The 19,211-nt window shown below is 37.8% G+C and overlaps 1 protein-coding gene across 1 annotated transcript in view; it reads right to left on the reverse strand.

The window, feature by feature from the left end:
- Nucleotides 1-19,211, reverse strand: part of Cep350 (centrosomal protein 350) — a 133,160-nt gene that overhangs the window by 98,457 nt on the left and 15,492 nt on the right. The window contains exons 4-6 of the mRNA XM_051147620.1: nucleotides 16,849-16,960; nucleotides 15,113-15,272; nucleotides 9,396-10,012 (exon numbers count right to left, since the gene is read on the reverse strand). Of these exons, the coding sequence (XP_051003577.1) occupies nucleotides 9,396-10,012; nucleotides 15,113-15,272; nucleotides 16,849-16,960 (889 nt within the window). The remainder of the gene's footprint in view (nucleotides 1-9,395; nucleotides 10,013-15,112; nucleotides 15,273-16,848; nucleotides 16,961-19,211) is intronic.

Consider the following 19,211-nt stretch of genomic DNA (forward strand, 5'->3'; position numbering starts at 1 on the left):
AAAAAGTAGAGAATATCCAAATTAACAAAATCAGAAATGAAAAGGGGTACATAACAACAGGTACAGAGGAAATCCACAGAATCCTAAGGATATACTTTAAAAACCTGTACTCAACCAAACTAAAAATCTAAAAGAAATGGATAATTTTCTCAAAACTAAATCAGGATCAGATAAGCAATTTAACCAGACCTATAACCACTAGTGAAAAAGAAGCAGCTGTTAACAGTCTCCCAATCAAAAAAAGGTCAAGGCCAGATAGTTTAGTGCAGAACTCTACCAGACTTTCAAAGAATTAATGCCAATACTTCTCGAATTATTCCACAAAAAAAAAACAAGGAACACTGCCAAATTCATTTTATAAGGCCACAGTTACCCTGATACCCAAACCACATAAAGACCCAATGAAGAAAGAAATTAGAGACCAATTTCCTTATAAGCACAGATACAAAAGTACTCAACAAAATACTTGCAAACCAAATCCTCCAACACTTCAAAAAGATCTTCCACTATGATCAAGTAGGCTTCACTCTAGACATGCAGGGATGGCTCAACATATGTAAATAAATAAATGTAATACACCAGATTTAAAAAAAACTGACAGAAAAAAATACACACATGATCATCTTGTTAAATGCGGAAATGGCTTTTGACAAAGAAACTGAAGAAGATATCAGAATATGGAAGGATCTCCCATGCTCCTGGATTGGGGGATTAACATGGTAAAAATGGTCATTCTATTAAAAGCAAACTACAGATTCAATGCAATCCCCTTCAAAATTCCAACATAATTCTCGACAGACTTTGAAAGGTCAATTCTCAACTTCATATGGAAATGTGGGGGAAAAAAACCCTAAATTAGCTAAAACAATCCTGAACAATAAAAGACCTACTGGATGGAGTATTACTCAGCTGTTTTAAAAAAATGACATTGTAAACTGGGCTTGCTGACACACTCAGGAGGCAGAGGTAGGAGGATCTTTGTGAGTTTGAGGCCTGCCTGGTCTACAAAGTGAGTCCAGGACAGCCAGGGCTACACAGAGAAACCCTGTCTTGAAAAACCTATTAAGCCGGGAGGTGGTGGCACATGCCTTTAATCCCAGCACTCAGGAGGCAGAGGCAGGCGGATCGCTGTGAGTTCAAGGCCAGCCTGGTCCACAAAGTGAGTCCAGGACAACCAAGGCTACACAGAGAGACCCTGTCTTGAAAGACCAAAATAAATAAATAAATAAATAAATAATCTGGAAAACCTATTTAAAAAAAAAAAAAAAAAAAGGACATCGTGAAATTTGCAGGCAAATGAATGGAACTAGAAAAAAATTATCCTTTGTGAGCTAACTCAGACCCAGAAGGATAAGTATGCTTGCATAATTTACTTATGTGTGACTATTAGCTATTAGATAAATAACAACCCACCTTAAACGTGTACACCCAGAAAGGCTAAGGACTAGGAGGTAACACACAGATCTCTCTGGAAGGAGGAAATAGAACAGATTTTATGCATGGACTTGGAGCAGGTGGGGACAGGAACTGAAGAATCAAGTTAGGAAGGGGAGGGGAAAAGAGTTAAGGGCTAGAATTGAGGGATTTCTGAGGAATGGTATGAAAACCTGGTGCAGTGGAAACTTCCTAAAATATATAAAGAAATCCTAATGAGGTCTCCTAATAATGGGGGAGACAGAGTTCCAACTTGCCATCTCCTGTCATCAAACAAGGCTTCCAACACTCGGACTGCATTGCATCTAATTGAGTTGTTGCCCAAGGTGGGTCCCATGGAAATTCCCAAACCACCCAGGATGTTGCTAAGACAAAGGTATGCTCTCTGCCACCTCACAGATGGCCCCACCGCCACGGACAGCGCCGACACAACTAACTGAACATGGAGAAGTCAAACTGGTGTCTACATGAAGCCTTCACCCCTACATTCTAGTGTCTTTGGTACAGGAAGGTACTATGCAGACTACCAAAAGAGAAGCATAAAAACCAACCCAGCCACAAAACTTTTGACCTACAATCTGTCCTGCCTGCAAAATATGCTTGGGCAACGGTAGCACTGAAGCCGTGGAAGTGGCTAACCAATGTCTGGTTGGACTTAAGACCCATTCCACAAGATGGAAACCATACCCAACACACTGCTTCGGTAACCAAGAACCAGAGACCTAGGATAAAGCAAAGCACTATTGGTCTTTAAATAAGTGTGTGTGTATGTACATATATATGTATACATATGTATGTATGTATAGATATGTATGTTTAATGACTTCTAATGATAGTCTTCTATACACATAGATTAGTGCCTTACTCAAGAGATACTTCCTCCTGCAGCAGACAGGAACAGATGAGAATCCACCAACCAGACATTATGTGGAGAGAAAATCCTTGGAACATATATCTGTGAATGGGATGTCTCCATCAAATCGTTTTCCTTGGAGCTCAAGGAACCCCAAAGAGGAGGAGGTAGGAAAAGTGTAAGAGCCAGCGGGGATGCAGGAAACCAGGAGGATGTGTCCCTCAAAATCAGCTCAGCAAAGCTCATATGAACTCAGACTGAAGGAGGGAGCACAAGGCCTACATCACTCTGCACCAGGCCCTTTATGCATATATTATAGTTTTAAGGTTAGTATTTTTATGGGAGTCCTATGTCTCTGCTTCTTGTGCCTGCCCCTGGGGCTCCTTTCTTTTTGTTGGGTTGCCCTGTCCAGCCTTGAAGTGATGTTTTTTGTCTTATCTTATTATATTTTATTTTGCTGTGTTCTGCTGTCGTCTCTTAGAAGCCTGTTCTTTTCTAATGAGAGACAGAGAGGGGTCTGGAGGGGAGGAGAGGACTGGTAGGAAGAACTAGGAGCAAAGGGAAAGGAAACTATAAGGACATGCTGTATAGGAAAAGAACCTTTTTTTTTTTTTAAGATTTACTCACTTATTATGTATACAGTGCTCTGCCTGCATGTACACTTTCAGGCCAGAAGAAGGCATCAGATCACATTATGGATGGTTAGGAGCCACCATGTGGTTGCTGAGAATTGAACTCAAGACCTCTGGAAGTCAGTGCTCCTAAACTCTGAGCCATCTCTCCAGCCCCAAGAATCTATTTTCACTAAAAGGGGAAAAATAAAACAAACAAGGCAGGGGGGTAGAAATTTGAGACAGCTGCAGACTAGGAAGTAGATCTGCTATTGATGGCTTAATATTTCCTCAAGAATTATTGGCCTTTGCAAGCTTTTGTCTTAGAAGTTGCTCTTTGATTATATAATCAAGATGATTTTTGTTCTTTTGTGAATATGCACTGCTTTAAGACCTTCACCTAATCATAATGTTCCCTATGTCACCTATAGGCATCTTCTCTACAGTGTTAACATCATCATCATCACCACCACCATTCTCACCTTGGTTCAGGACCACCTGAATTTTTTTACCACTGGGCAACAAATTATAGCCTCAATATCAATAAGGTAATTTCTTTAAACCCACTTCTAAAGGCATGATTTACATATGTAAGGACAGAAATCATGTTTCTTTTTTCACTTGACTGAAACTGACCACCTTATTATCATAACTGAACATAGAATTGCAGGCCAGAAGCTTGTGCCAAGCATGCTCATTTGTCACATGGTCCAAACAATGGCAAAAGCACATGAAGCATCTTCAGAATGTCAACACACTTTGTTAAATTCATGTAGAAAACCTTCTACACTTGCGCCTCTGTCCCACACTGTTAGCATGCTTTCAACAAAGAGTTTTGGAGACTGTGAGATAGCTCCACAGGAGAAGGCATTTTTCCCCCATGTCTGAAAACCTGAGTTTGACCCCCAGGCCCCACATGGTACAAGGAGAAAACTAATTCCATCCAATAAGTTGTTCTCTGACCTGGAGACACATGCTGTGACATGTGTATGCTGACAAATGCACATACACACAATTTAAATAAATATTTATTAAAAAATTTAAGTTGGGCTACAGTAGCTTACACTTTTAATTCCAGCACTTGGAGGCAGAGGCAGATCTCTGAGCTCAAGGCCAGACTAGTCTACAGAGTAAGTTCTAGGACAGCCAGGACTACACAGAGAAACCCTGTCCCAAAGCAGGTGAGGGGAACAAAGCCAAACAAATGCTTTAAAAAAAAAGAAAGAAAGAAAGAAAGAATGTGATAGATTGCATAAATATAAATTTTGGTTTGGGGGGATTGTTTTGGTTTTTATTTCTCTATGCTGCTGAGGACTGAACCTACAGTCTTACAAACAGTGGGTAAGTGTTCTACCATTGAGCTACATGTTCTACAAGCCTACACATAATATGTTAATAGGAATTCCTTCTAGAAGATGAACAGAACAATTGTCGATAACAAAATCCTATACCATTATTCAGGCCAGTTCCCTAGCAGTGAGTGTGGGCTACTAGTACCTGTGCCCGTGGAACCAACTTAAAAACCGTCTATGGTCTAACTTTTTATTAGCATAACTGACTGGTCAGAAATTAAACTCTTTAAAACAGAGGTGAATGCTTTCACTTGTCACACAAAAGTTTTAAGGCCTATGTGTGCCTGCTGCATTAACACATCTCACCAGGCATTCTGTCCTGGGCATCCTTAATTCCTGTGGTGGCTAGCTTCTCAGCTATAATAAGGCCTATGTGTGCCTGCTGCATCAACACATCTCACCAGGCATTCTGTCCTGGGCATCCTTAATTCCTGTGGTGGCTAGCTTCTCAGCTATAATCAGCATCTTTCTGGGACATCACCAAAGCAGTTAACGTATCATGAGTATTTTTTTTATTTTCAACAGCAACAACTTTGGCAACCTAATCACTGACTTTCTCTCTGGCTTTGTAATCAGCATGTGTTTTTCCACCATGAATTCTAAATAATAACAATCTGTGCTTTTTCTTAAACTTTTCCATAGTCACAGTTCCTTTCCATCTCAGTTCATTGTGGTAGGCCTCCACCAGCTTTACAGCAGCATCTCACACACTGGCATATGCTACTGCAATGCAGACAGAGCTACTTTAAAATACACCACATTCATCTCTAGCCCAACAGTCTACCTTTCTTTTTCATCACTTTCATGGCAGAGCTTCACCAGCTTATCCTGTTTCTCAGGTCACATCTGGTGCTGACTCCAGCCCATGCACTTCTGTCGGATGTTTCCCAGTTAGCATGGTGGTTTGGGTGCTATTTATAAACCTAAATATTTTCTCTTTCCCTATAACTGTTACCAAAAAGAGAGTTTGCTGGGCTTTTCAACATTTCCGGCATATCTTTATACCACAAAGCAGAAAATAAGCAAAAGGTAAGAAACACTCCAAACCCTTTGTGGGACACGATGGGGAAAGTCCACTGCTGCATGTGATCTACACAGAGTTCTATTGTACCTAGGAGCACAATGGAGTTGAGGAATCCTGACATACATGGTAAAGATATATCCAAGCTGATAGAACAAAGTTAAACAATATAATGCACCTCCATTTTGACTGTGACCTGCCACATGAGGTCAGGTGTGGAACTTTCCAATTACAATGTTATATCAGCGCTTACCATATTTCAGATTTTGGAGAATTTGGGGTTTTGGATGTATTTTTTTTCCACTCTCTTTAGGGAACATTTCTTTCTATAGTAGCCCTTCTTTGTATTTTCATCTTCACAAATGTTAACATTTCAATACCAGTATGCTTCTTAGAAGTCCCTCAAATCACTAACTTCTTTTTTTTTTTTTTTTTTGGGCTACAATTTTCTTCTACTGATTTTCAGAATATGATTTTTTAAAAAAACCCTGGGGCCAGAAAGATGGCTCAGTGGTTAAGAGTACACACTGTTGCTAAAGAGTGACCCTACTCCCCCGTTCAGATTCTAGGCCCCGTATCAGACTGCTCACAGCTGCCTGTGACTCCATCTACATGGGAGTTGATATCTCCAGCCTCCATTGGCATGCATGCACATGCACAGAATTTAAAAAGTAAGAACGAAAAAGAATATTGTGTGCTTATTTATATTCATGACCAAGTTAGGTTCTTTACCTTCACTGATCTTTACACCAGAAAGAAAAAGATAAGCAAGCACTAAATGCCATTTGTGTTTCATAAAATAATTTCCATGTCTCTGGCATCTAGTTGGTTTTTGTTTGAGACAGTCTGACCTTGTCATCCAAAGCTGACTCAAATTTACAGTTCTGCCTCATGTTTTTGGGGGGGCGGGGGTTGGGTTGTTTATTTATTTGTTTGTTTGAGACAGGGTTCCTCTGTGTAGCCCTTATTGTCCTGAACTCACTGTGTAGACCAGGCCAACGTTTAACTCATAAAGATCTGCCTGCCTTTGCCTTCCTGAGTGCGAGGATTAAAGGCATGTGCCACCATGCCTGGTTTTCAGCTCTTTTTCTTTTTTTCTTTTTTAAAGCACAAGCAAACAAACAAAAGCTACCGGCAAGCACAAGGCTCTGGGTTTAAGATCTAACACAGAAAGGAAAGAAAGGAGGAAGACTGGATAAGATAAAGAGAATAAAGATCCATCCGGTTGCAGAATTGGTTCAATATGATAAAAACTGTATAAAAATAAGAAATAAACCCAAGCACAAATTCTTTTCTGTACACAAACTGTGTATATGTATTGGAACAATATATAACTTGTTAAGACAAGTAACCTCCAGAAATGGAATCAGATGGTTGGAACACAAGAGAAGCTTTTCAAAATATATACTTTAAATCTTTAGAACAGTCAACCAAGTGAATTTATTATATATTCAAGCAAATAAAATATCACTTTAGAATACAGTGTAATGAAGTACATTAATTTATGCTTTAAAAAAACTACTTTGTGGGGCTGGAGAGATGGCTCAGAGGTTAAGAGCACTGGCTGTTCCTCCAGAGGACCTGAGTTCAATTCCCAACACCCACATGGTCACTGATAACCATCTATAATGAGATCTGGTGCCCTCTTCTGGCCTACAGACATACAGGCAGGAAGGATACTATATAAATAATAAATAAATCTTTTTAAAAATACTTTGCTATTATAAAAAATAAACCCATTAATCAGAATATTAGAAACTATATTCCATAATAATTACTTAAATGTGTACTACATGTTATCAAAATAACCCCTCTAAAAGTTGTTAAAAAATTTTAACACAAAAACAAGCACATTTTTAAATTATTACAAAAAGGAATATCATAAAGCTCGATGACCAACTTTAAAAAGTTATCTTTAAGATTTTTACTTTTAGAATTCATAATTTCTAAGTAAAGTATTAATAAAATGACTCCAATAAGACATCTTAAGTTTGTTTTAGTGAGATAACCTTTGGTATCTTACGACTTTGATTTTTTTCAGAAAACAATTTGCTAATAGTGAAATATAAAGTGCATTAGTGGATCAGCCATGCTATAACAAGGATTTGGGGCAATAATTCTTTCAAAGCCAAGAAGAATATTCTGTTTACCCCACTTGCTATTTGTTCTGCCAACAGAGTGGATATGAGATACATATGACTAGAAGGATCTATTAATAATACATCAGAACATTCTTAGACAACAGAGCATCCTTAAGCATTCTAAATTGAATTTGGTCACAAGTTTATCACAGATTAACTAGAAGGAAATATAAATTATCTATCTTTATATAATTCACAAAAAGTATCACTAATAAAACATTGCAAGAACACAAAATAAAATTGATACTGCTGAAATTGTTCCAGAGAAAAACTAACTAAAGACCTCTTAGGACTAGAAAAACATAAAACTTGTCAGGGAAATTTTTAATTTGGTAAAGAAATACAGAACAAATTAATTCAAAACTGTCTTAATTTATTAATAACTTAAAATTTTTAGAAGAAAGAGATCTTAACAATATTTTGATCTGCCTAAATTGATCTATAAAAACTGAACTTGAAAAAATATGCAGAAAAGGAAATCTAGAGACCGGACATGATGGGGCATGCCTTCAATCCAAGCACTCAGGAAGCAGAGGCAGGCCAGCCTGGTGCACATAGTTCCAGGATGGCCAGGGCTATATACTGAGAACCTGTCTCAAGAAAAAGAAAAATCTGATTTCACTATCTAGTGGAACAAACTCACTCCTCTCTCCCTCTCCCTCTCTCTCTCTCTCTCTCTCTCTCCCTCTCTCCTCTCTCTCTCTCTCTCTCTCTCTCACACACACACACACACACACACACACACACACACACACACACACACCCTTCATTACATGCACAGTTCTGGAAACAATTCAAGGAACATGTACATAAAAACAGAAATCCCAAGGCTAGAGAGATGAATCAGCAATTAAGGGCACTGGCTATTCTTCCAGAGGAGCCATGTAGTATATAGACATACATGTGGGCAAAACACTCAAAAACATAAAAATAAATTTAAAAAAAAAGCAAAAACCCCTTAAGCCCACCATTTATGAAAACTTAAATTATCTATAAAAAGAAAATAGATCCAAAGAGCATTCCTCAATAAAAATTTATTAATGTTAGCATAAGTCTGTTTTAAATATTTTTCTGAAATAAGAGGAAATAAACTTCTTCAAAAGTCAAAAGTTAAAACAGGATCCATGTCAATACCAAAATATTAGGCAGTCCTATGTTCAGTGGAAATTGATGGATTTGTCTTTTAAATGGAGTTTTTGTCACTGTCTTTCGAATATTGAGAATTAAGCCAAGGGACGTGAATATGCTAGACAAGCTATCTACTACTGAGCTACATTCCAAGCCTTTTTAAAACTTTCTATTTTGAGACAGAGCCTTACTATATAGTCAGACTAGCTGGAACTCTGCAGTTTGGGTTGGCCTTAAACTAGAGATTCTCCTTTCCTTGTCCTCCAGTGTAGACAGAATTACAAGCATGCACCACTACCGACACTACTGCTAAGCAATTCTGAGGAATTCCGAACAATATTCTCTTGCTTGTCAGAAAAGAGTACTTATTCTACTTCTCTCTAAGGAGTTGAGCACAGCGGCTCATGCTTGTCATCCCACACTCAGACTGCTTTTGAGTTTGAGGCAGCCTGGGTTATAGAGTAAACTCTCTTGCAAAAAGGAAGAGAGGAGGAGAGGAGAGGTATAGGGGAGGAAGAACAAGGGAAGATCCCCTAATGGACTTCTTAAAAATTCTTATTCTGGAGGCACACACCTTTAATTCCAACATTTAGGAGACAGAGACAGACAGATCTCTGTGAGTTCTAGGCCATCCAGTGAGACCCTGTCTCAAAAACAAACCTACAAACAAACAAACAAAATCTCATTCTGGACCACATCCCCAGAAATTCTGTCATACATCTAGAATTGTCATTCTTAACATGCACCTAAATTTTTCTTTATAATGTAGCTACTTTGGTAATCAACCTGTTCTGTACATCCAAGGGGAACCAGACAACACAAAGACAGAGAAAAATATAAAGACTGATTACAAACCTTTATATGCAGGAGCTGGTGGTGCTGTTGCCACTTTTCTGACTTTTGTTGTCACTGAGTTATCAACATTAACAACCATGACTGGATGGTCAATATGACCTAGAGTCTGGGCCTGGCCATTTATTTCTTCTGAGTGTTCCCACTGTTTCCTAATCCGCTCCTTAAGTTTTTCCAGTTTAATATCATGTTGTCGCCGCTTTGAAATATCTAATCTTTGGGAATTACAGGCACTAATAGAGGATGGAGAAGAGTCAGACAGCAGCAACACTTTTGGATCACTTTCATGTCCAATGTTATTAAGAAAAGACTTTGAATTGTTCTCACTTCCTTTTGTTTTGTTAGGCATTTCTTCCTCAGTTCTTACAGGTACTCCCATTTTAGTTAAACATTCAGAACTGTACAATGCATCAATTGCTGGTCCATCATTTAAAAATCTGACAACTGTATCACTGATGACAGATGGTTGAGAGCTCTCCAAATCACAGCAATGGACACTCCGGTCGTCCTGACTACCAGCTATTTGCTTCCCATTCTCAGCCTTTTCCTCATGAACACAATAGACAAGCTTTGACTCCAGATGACTGGGGCTGAAGCTGAGAGGTGTACCATGGGTTTCCCTGTGAGAGAGGAAAAAAGCTCTATGATTACAGTTAATAACAAAAAACTCTGTAGACTTAAAAAAAAAATGCAGGAGTTAAATTTTAGGTATTCTCACCAGAAAATAACAATAAGTGTGTGAGGTGACACATACACTGAAGAGCTTGATTAAGCTCTTAAATACAGCAATAAAAGCATTATTTATATCACAAATAATTTTTCCTTGTCAATAAAAAAAGCCTGAGTAAGAGTTTAAAACAACAACAACAACAACAAAACAGTCAAACTAAAACCAGTATTACAAACACAACAGAGAACCTGAAACTAACAGAAGCAAAACAAAGAACTGTTGGGGGTTGGTCTGGTTGCTGCCCAAATGAGCAGACTCATGTACCCCAAAATGTTTGCAACCTTGCCTAAAATGTTATTCCTGTTTGACCAATATAAAGCCAACACACTCAGGCATGGCAAATGGGAAAGGCTAAAGTTCGCAGGATTTGGGGCCAGAGAGTATCTTGGGAAAGGAAGTAGTCAGAGAGACAGGAAAAGGATCTTGGAAAAGAAAAGAGAGAGGAAGAGGAAAAAGGAGGAGGCTGCTGCCATGAGTGAGGTGGAAAAAAGCATGGATGGATCTGGCCCATAAGAAGAACATTAGCAAGTGTTTGGGGTTATGGATGGAGGAAGCTCAATAGACACTATTAGAGGCAGATGGCCTGGGAGTGGGGCAGGAGATATGGAAGGCAGTTTAGGGGATTAGTATCTGCCCTGCCCCAGGTGAACCAAGGCTATTTTAAAATATAACAGGTATCTGTGTTTTTGATTAAGTGATAATGTGTTAGAAAAGGCTATAAATAAACATTTAGTAGATCCTACCTTTAAATTAACAGCTAAGAACAACTCCCCTAAAAGCTTGAAAAAGTAAATCCAGGGCCTAATGGCATAGATCCATAATCCTAGCTGCTTAAGAGTCTGAGGCAGGAGGATCTCAAAGACAGTCTTGGCAACTTAACATCATCCTGTCTCAAAAAAAAATTTTTTTAATATATATATATATATATATATATATATATATATATATATTTTTTTTTTTTTTTTTTTTTTTAAGGTCAGCATGCAAGAAGCCCTAAAAATTTTCTTCTAAAGCAAAACCTCTCGAAACCAGAGAAATATGTAGCAGCTTTAAACTATGTAAAACTCAAGTGTAGGCAGGCTGGTCACAGCCTAAGACAGCACAAAGTTCATAGTCTCTGTTTACAAAAATACTAGCAGAGGTTTTCCTTCACAGCCAATTTTAATTTGCATACTATTCTAAAACTTTCTAAAGTTTATTAAAAGGAAGGTTAATGCAAGGACAATACTTGCAGTAAACATCAAACCCCTTCTCAGATCTAGCCAATGGACAAGACATTCTCCACAGTTGAGTGGAAGCGGGGACTGACTCAGACGTGAACTCTGGTGCCCCATATTTGACCACTTCCTCGTGATGGGGAGGCCTGGTGACACTCAGAGAAAGAATAAAAAGACTACCAAGACAGACTTGGCAGCCTATGACCATATGGTGGGGGAGGAGGTCCCCTTCAGTCACAGACATAGGGCAGGGGAATAGGGTGACAGTGGGAGGGAGGGAGGGAGGAATAGGAGGATACAAGGGATGGGATAACAATTGAGATGTAATCTGAATAAATTGATTAATTTTTTTAAAAAAGCAACTGAAAAAAAAAGCAAAGTTAATGAAGACAAATAAAACTTTGCTGTAAGCAAGACATGAAGGAGAAAGAGTGCCCACTACATATAACAGCAGTTTGGACCTGCAACATCTGAAATAGCAGCCTAGCTACTTTCTTCAGCATGTGAATACTAAAATGTTAAGTAACATTGTACCTCCATTAACAATCTCTTATATAGCCTAATCTAGACCATTACACATAAAGATATAAGACCCTAAATGCCATAGAAACTCTTAAAACTATGACCTTACTCAACATGGCAAGTCTATCTATTATGAGTACAGAAGTATGCATTTTCCCCTGTGGCTGCCATCAGACACTAAGACTAAACACAATTATGTTCACTATCTTTACTAGGATTCATCAATTCAGTTAAAAAATATTTAGGTATAAAATTAGAACATGGAGAGAATAAAATAAAGCAAAAAAGAAAAAGAAGATTGAGGGAGCTAAAGATGGCTCATCAATTAAGAGTACTTGCTGCTCTTTGGCCAGGACAGTTCAGATCCCAACACACTTGTCAGATAGTTCACATCTGTATCTAACTCCAACAGGTGAGATGACACTCTTGTGACCTCTGTGGTATCATGTATGTGTATGTGTATACATACACACACACACACACACACACACACACACACACACACACACGCATACACCTAAATATAAATAAGTCTTTAAAAAAGAAAAGGCAGGTGGGCATGGTGGGGCATGCCTTTAATCCCAGCACTCAGGAGGCAGAGGTGGGTGAATCACTGTGAGTTCAAGGCCAGCCTGGTCTACAAAGTGAGTCCACAACAGCAAAGGCTACAGAGAGAAACCCTGTCTAAAAAAAAAAAACAAAAAAAGAAAGAAAAGACAAAAGAGTAATTTTACATAAACTTTTAATCATTAAATATTTACTGAATATGTACAAGGGTCTTCACTATACTTTAAGCTGTCTAAAAGTTTTACATTTTTCATAATAAAATATTGGTAAAAATATTCATTAATGGCTAGCACTAACCAGTTACTTCTTTGAGAAGATAAGATTTACACCCTTCGGTAGATAAACATAGAACCAAAATATGATATGAAAATGCTATGAGAATTATTTAGTATTATAGAAGCACAGATTAATCTGTCTTGGAAAATGGAGTGTTGGGAGTGTTATGGTTTCAATGAAAAACACTCCCCAGAGGCTCGTATGTTAAATGTTTGGTTCCTAGATTACAGCACTATTTTGTAAAGTTGTAGATACCTTAGGAGGTGTGGCCTACCTAGAGGAAATATGTCACTGGATGTGCTTGATGGTTTACCAAGGGCTTCTCTCATTCATTCATTCATTCATTCATTCATTCTTCCTCTCTCCATACTTCTCATATATCATGAGGTGAATACTAGTCTTCTCCACATGCCCCCACCACCATGATGCTAAAGCACATGGGTCTAACCAACCATGGACTATGCCCTCTGAAATCATGAGTCCGAATAAGTTATTCTCAGGTATTTTGGTCACAGCTACTCAAAGGTAACTAATACAAGCAAAGCCAGATGAGGTGTGTTTCTTACAGAAGATAGTAAAGGTTTAAGGAGCTGGGAATATATCTCAGTTGAGAGAGTGCCTGCTAGCATGCACAGTTAATCCCAGCACTGTATAAATCAGGTGGTACACTCTTAAGACCTCAGTAATAGGAGGAGGTGGAAGCTCAGAAATTGGAATTTATTCTTGGCTGGGGGCCAAACTGAGCTATAAGAAACTGTGTGTGTGTGTGTGTGTGTGTGTGTGTGTGTGTGTGTGTGTGTGTGTGTGTGTACACACGTATTAGGGAAGGGAGTTATATGATAAATGGAATCTGAGGCATTTGGTATATAACTTTCCCCTAGGTAAATTTTTTCTTTTCTTAATATAATTTATAAAATTTTAAAATACCATATATTATTCTTTGCAAGAACATCAGAATATAAAGGAGTCACTAGCTCAGTCTCACTCCTGGCAGGGAGCATGTTTTTAGGCAGGGTTTGTATTCCTTTTACTTTTGCTTCAATACTAGTGACAGTACCAAGGCTATATTTTTCAGCCTTGATCATTCTACATATATCTTACTTACATTTGCAAATGCTTTATTATCTTTTAACTTGTATTTTTTATTTACCTCCTCTTCCAAATTCTTTATCACAAAATCTGAGAGAATTAAGTACATATCTAAAATTAGCAAGTACCATCAGGAAACTTGATTTACTGACACTTTTTAAAATACAAAAAAATGCTTATAAATTCAATAAGTATAAGGCAGTGGGTCTGCTACTTCCTATTATTTGCCATGCTAAGGCTATGAATACATTTAAATCATTAGTAAGATATTCTCAAAAATATAAAATTCTCTAATTTAATATTTAAATATCCTAAGAATTGTTAATAAAAGTGTATACTTTCTATTATCTCTTCTATACTATTAAATTATTTATCCAGAACATCTAAGTTGCTACAAAGTAAAAGAATAAACTCATAAAATCAGAAAAAACAAAAAAATTAATTTCATGGCCTAGAGAGCTGGTTCAGAATGCGTGTTGCTTGTTTATGAGCAGTTTCTGTTTCTCCAGAGGACCAGAGTTCAGTTCCCAGAACCCACATGGGACAGCTCACAACCAACTGTAACTCTAGCTGCAGGGCATTCTTCGGCAGCAACAACACATGCGGTGTACACACACACACACACACACACACACACACACACACACACACTGACAAATACTACTATTTCTTCCAATCAAATCCTTATAGAGAGGATACAGACTGGGAACACAGCCTGGCTGAGTCTTTGACAACTCTATGAGAGATCCTGAATTTGAAATCCAGTACCACAAAAATGGCAGTTCAGTACTCAGTATTTTTTTATATAAGAGGGCTAAGTTTGGGGAGGTTGGTGGGTTTTTACTTTTTATGTTTTGGTGATGTTTTATTTTTTCGATTATCTTTTGTGGAGAATAATAACATTTCTATTGTGGCTTAAGTGTGAAACAGGCCCGTGTATTTGAACACTAGAGTATCCAGCTTGTGGCACTGTTTTAGAGGTCTGTGGAACTTTAGGAGTTGGACAGTTGCTTGGAGGAGTCAAGGTACTAGGGTAGTCCTTGACATTTCACAACCCAGCCCCATGACCTGTACCCTCTGCCTCACAAGACTGCTGCTATTCCTTCCCTGACACAATAGACTGTATAGCTTCTACACTGTGACCAAAGCAAACCTGTCCTTCGTTTGGCTGCTTGTCAGACATTTGGACACAACAATGAGGAAAGGAACTACTAGAATTTCAGAATCAGAGTATTACAAAAGCTAGAAAAAAAAACCTAATTCCATTGTACTTGTTACAGACTATCCCCAGTTACTAACTTCTTTTTCCCAATACCAACCTGTAAGAAACCAAAGGTTCACGGAACTCCACACGGTTGTTTTTCTTAACATTACTTTCGAGGGTAGTAGCCCTGAGGGGACTACGAGATTTCTCTTTCCGTGGCTTACAAGTTTTGGAAGCTGGAGCACTGGCCCAAGAATCATCTAGATATCTACCGTCTGAAGGAGAAAAGAGATCTGTGAAAGCACATGTCTAAGAGAATAACTCATCTGTGCACTATTTCTACGGTCTCTAGTTAGATATTAGGTAAGCCACCAGAAAATGTCCACGGTCACTCAATTTATAGAGAAAACTGTTCTCTAAGAAGATAATACCAGCCGGGCATGGTGGCGCATGCCTTTAATTGCAGCACTCAGGAGACAGAGGCAGGCAGATCTCTGTGAATTTGAGGCCAACCGGGTGTACAAAGTGAGTCCGGGACATCCACAGCTACACAAAGAAATCCTGTCACAAAAAACCAAAAATGGAAAAAAAAAGAAAATACCACATTAAAATCCATACATCATGAGGTAGGAGGATTGCCAATGCAAGACCTACCTAGGCTACAAAGTGAACTCAAGGCCAGTGTGGAAAACTGATCTTAAAATACAAAAGAAAATAAGATTAAGGCTGAAGATACAGTCAGCAGTAGTGACTTTCTTTGTATGTGGAGCCTTAGGTTAAATCTTCAGTAACCCTCCCTCCATAACAGTAAAAAGAGAACTGTCAAAATGCAGCTAGCTTCAGTCTAAGTAGAGCACATTTACTTGCCCCTTGTAGCCCACCAAGGAAACAAACAGACAAAACTCAAATATCTGCACTGTGTCAGTTTATAATGTACAAATTATATATTATAAATGTATTTGTATGTACGTATGTCAATATATCTGTATAAAAAACATTCCATTCACCAGGTATGGTGGCGCTCGATTTAATCCCAGCACTCCCGAGTCAGAGGCAAGTAGATTGGTGTGACTTTGAGGCCAGCCTGGTCTACAAAGTGAGTCCACGACCACCAAGGTAACACAGAGAAACCCTGTCTCAAAAAACCAAAATGGGGGCTGGAGAGATGGCTCAGAGGTTAAGAACACTGCCTGTTCTCCAAAGGTTCTGAGTTCACTTCCCAGCAACCACATGGTGGCTCACTACCAACTATAATGAGATCTGGTACCCTCTTCTGGCCTGCAGGTATACATGGGGGCAGAGCACTGTATAAATAATAAATAAAATCTTTTTTTAAAAAAAGAAAAATAAATAAATAAATAAGTTCCATTCATTACCAATAACTTAGCCCTGCAAAGTAAACACATACCAGTACATGTTAAATCAACTAAATTTTACCTTCCTTCAAAGACTATACCTGTGAAGTTAAAAAGATAAGTATATATAACCTCAAACACATAATAAAATTCTCATTACCACAAACAAATGAGAACTCAACTGTCAAAGATGATGCAATGGTGAAACATTATCAGCATGGCTAAGCATGAGGCTGCTTCAGAGGTCCACAGCAGTACAGTAAGGACATATGCATACACAGCCAACTACCAAGAAATACTCAACTGAAACAACAGAAATCTGTATTAACAGGGCCAATCCCAGAACCCAAATAAATGCGAAAGGAGGGAACCAATTCTACAAAGTTGGCCCCTGGCCTCTAGGCCAAGACACATGTACACCCCCTACAAACAATAATAATTATTTTTTAATCTGTATCTAGTATAGTTAAAACTTTTAAAGGGACTTCACACATACCTTTCCTACTTATTTTTCGGGTAGCACTTGCAGACTTCTTAGCATCCATCACAGAATCGATTACAGCTGTACTTGTAGGGGTTACTTCTAATTTGTTCTCAATGTGCCTCAGCTAAAGTTTAAATACAATGAAAACACATAAGTTATTCCTGAAATAATCTAATTAGCATTGGTTTACATAGATATTTAAAATAATATGCCCAACTATTTTTCCGAAGTAGAAGAAAAAATTCACACTTTCTTGTAAATATTAACTATTTTTATATAACTTATTACTACTTTAGCAGTAATTATGCTTTGAACATAATGCTATCCAAATATGAGCAAAAATATCCAGTAGGTGAAGAGTTCCAATGTTTCTATTCATCAGTTGAACTTGCTGAAATTGTTAAGTTTTAAGGCAATATGTTATCTGAATATGTGCCATATATTATTCACCATATCTTGTATATCTTACATACTAAAATAATAAAAGGATAATTTGGCTGGATTAAAATATTTATTCAAAGAGTCACACATTTTACAATTTCATGTCTATAATATACATTTTGTGTGTGTATGTGGTTTTTCCAAGACAGGGTTTCTCTGTGTAGCCTTGGCTGTCTTGGATTCACGATGTAGACCAGTCTGGCCTCAAACTCACAATGATCTGCCTGCCTCTGCCTTTTTTTTTTTTTTTTTAAAGATTTATTTATTTATTATTTATACAGTATTCTGGTTGTATGTATACCTGCACACCAGAAGAAGGCACAAGATCTCATTATAGACGGTTGTGAACCGCCATGTGGTTGCTGGGAATCGAACTCAGGACATTTGGAAGAGCAGCCATGTCTCCAGCCCAACCTCTGCCTTTCAAGTGCTGGGATGAAAAGCATGCGCCACCACGCCAGGCACTTACATCTTTCAATAAAAGCAAAATTCATCAAGTGTGGTGGCACACTCTTTTATTAATCCCAGCACTCAAGAGGCTGCTAAGTTTGCAGTCAGCTTGGTCTACATAGCAAGTTCTAGGCCAGCCAAAGTTACATAGTGAGACTATATCTCAAAAATATAAGAAAAAAACTTAAATAAAAAAATAAATGAGCTGGGAGGTGGTGGCGCACGCCTTTAATCCCAGCACTCAGGAAGCAGAGGCAGGTGGATCACTGTGAGTTCAAGGCCAGCCTGGTCTACAAAGCAAGGCCAGGACAGTCAAGGCTACACAGAGAGACCCTGTCTCGAAAAAAACAAAAATAAATAAATAAATAAATAAATAAATAGAATCAAAATACAAAGCACAGAATTCAGGTTGTATATATACTCTGGTATATAATCCCTGCCAATACTCTAACATTTAAAAAACATTTTCTCTTCAATAATAGAGTACTACAGGTTTAAAGAAGAAATCTGAAAACAAAAGCAGAAATACTAAACCCTCAAAATTCCACTACAAAGAAATAAAAATACCTTATACAGAACTCTACTTTCTTTCAGATTTTTTGTGAAAATTTTAGAATAACTTTTCACATAATTCAGTATCAAGTATTCTTCTCCCTATCTGTGAATCTCTTACAATCCTAAAAACTTTCTTCAAAAACACACAGTACTTTTGAAAAGTATTGACTATTCAGATTCACTATGTATTAGTTTCACTAAAATTAAATCAAGACATAAAAAACTATTATTTCTACATTACACATGTTTAAAGTTTGTGTAGAGAGATTGTATACGGCTTCTTTATAAAGCCAAATCTTTATTATGTTGAATCAAAATACAATTTTTCTCCCTACCATTGTATAAGGTCATATTTCTCAAAACAGAAAATAGACCTTCTCAAGAGAAGACACCAAAAAAAAAAAAATCTTTTTTTTAATTAGCCAATTTACTTTCAAAGGAGACCCAAAGATTAGAACATAGATAGAACATAGAAAATTCCACAGACTAATCAGACAACAGCTATAGAAATGTCTCAGAAGTTGAGAGCACTTGCTACTCTTGCAGGACCCAGGTTTGGTTCCCAGCACCCACATGGTGGCTAAAAGCTGCTTCTTAAGCACCAGGCACATGCACAGTGGACACATACTCTCAAGCAAAACACTCAGGCATATAAAATAAAAATAATTAAATGTTTTTAAAATACTCCAACAATAAAGTAACAGAGCCAAATTCAGGGGATATAGAAAAGAAGGGGGGAAGTACATATTAAGATAATTAACCCAGAAGAGGAATATTTCTCTGAAGAGACCATATGTCACTTGGCCAGTTTGGATTTCTACAATCCAAATACAAAGGAAAATAACTTTTTCTCCCATAATCATTCTTTTTTATAAAGGAAAAGAGCCTATGACTAACATAAAACAGAGATGACTCTCAGTCCACTGAGG

Source organism: Acomys russatus, chromosome 6 (genome assembly GCF_903995435.1).
Source record: "Acomys russatus chromosome 6, mAcoRus1.1, whole genome shotgun sequence".
Lineage (NCBI taxonomy): Eukaryota > Metazoa > Chordata > Mammalia > Rodentia > Muridae > Acomys > Acomys russatus.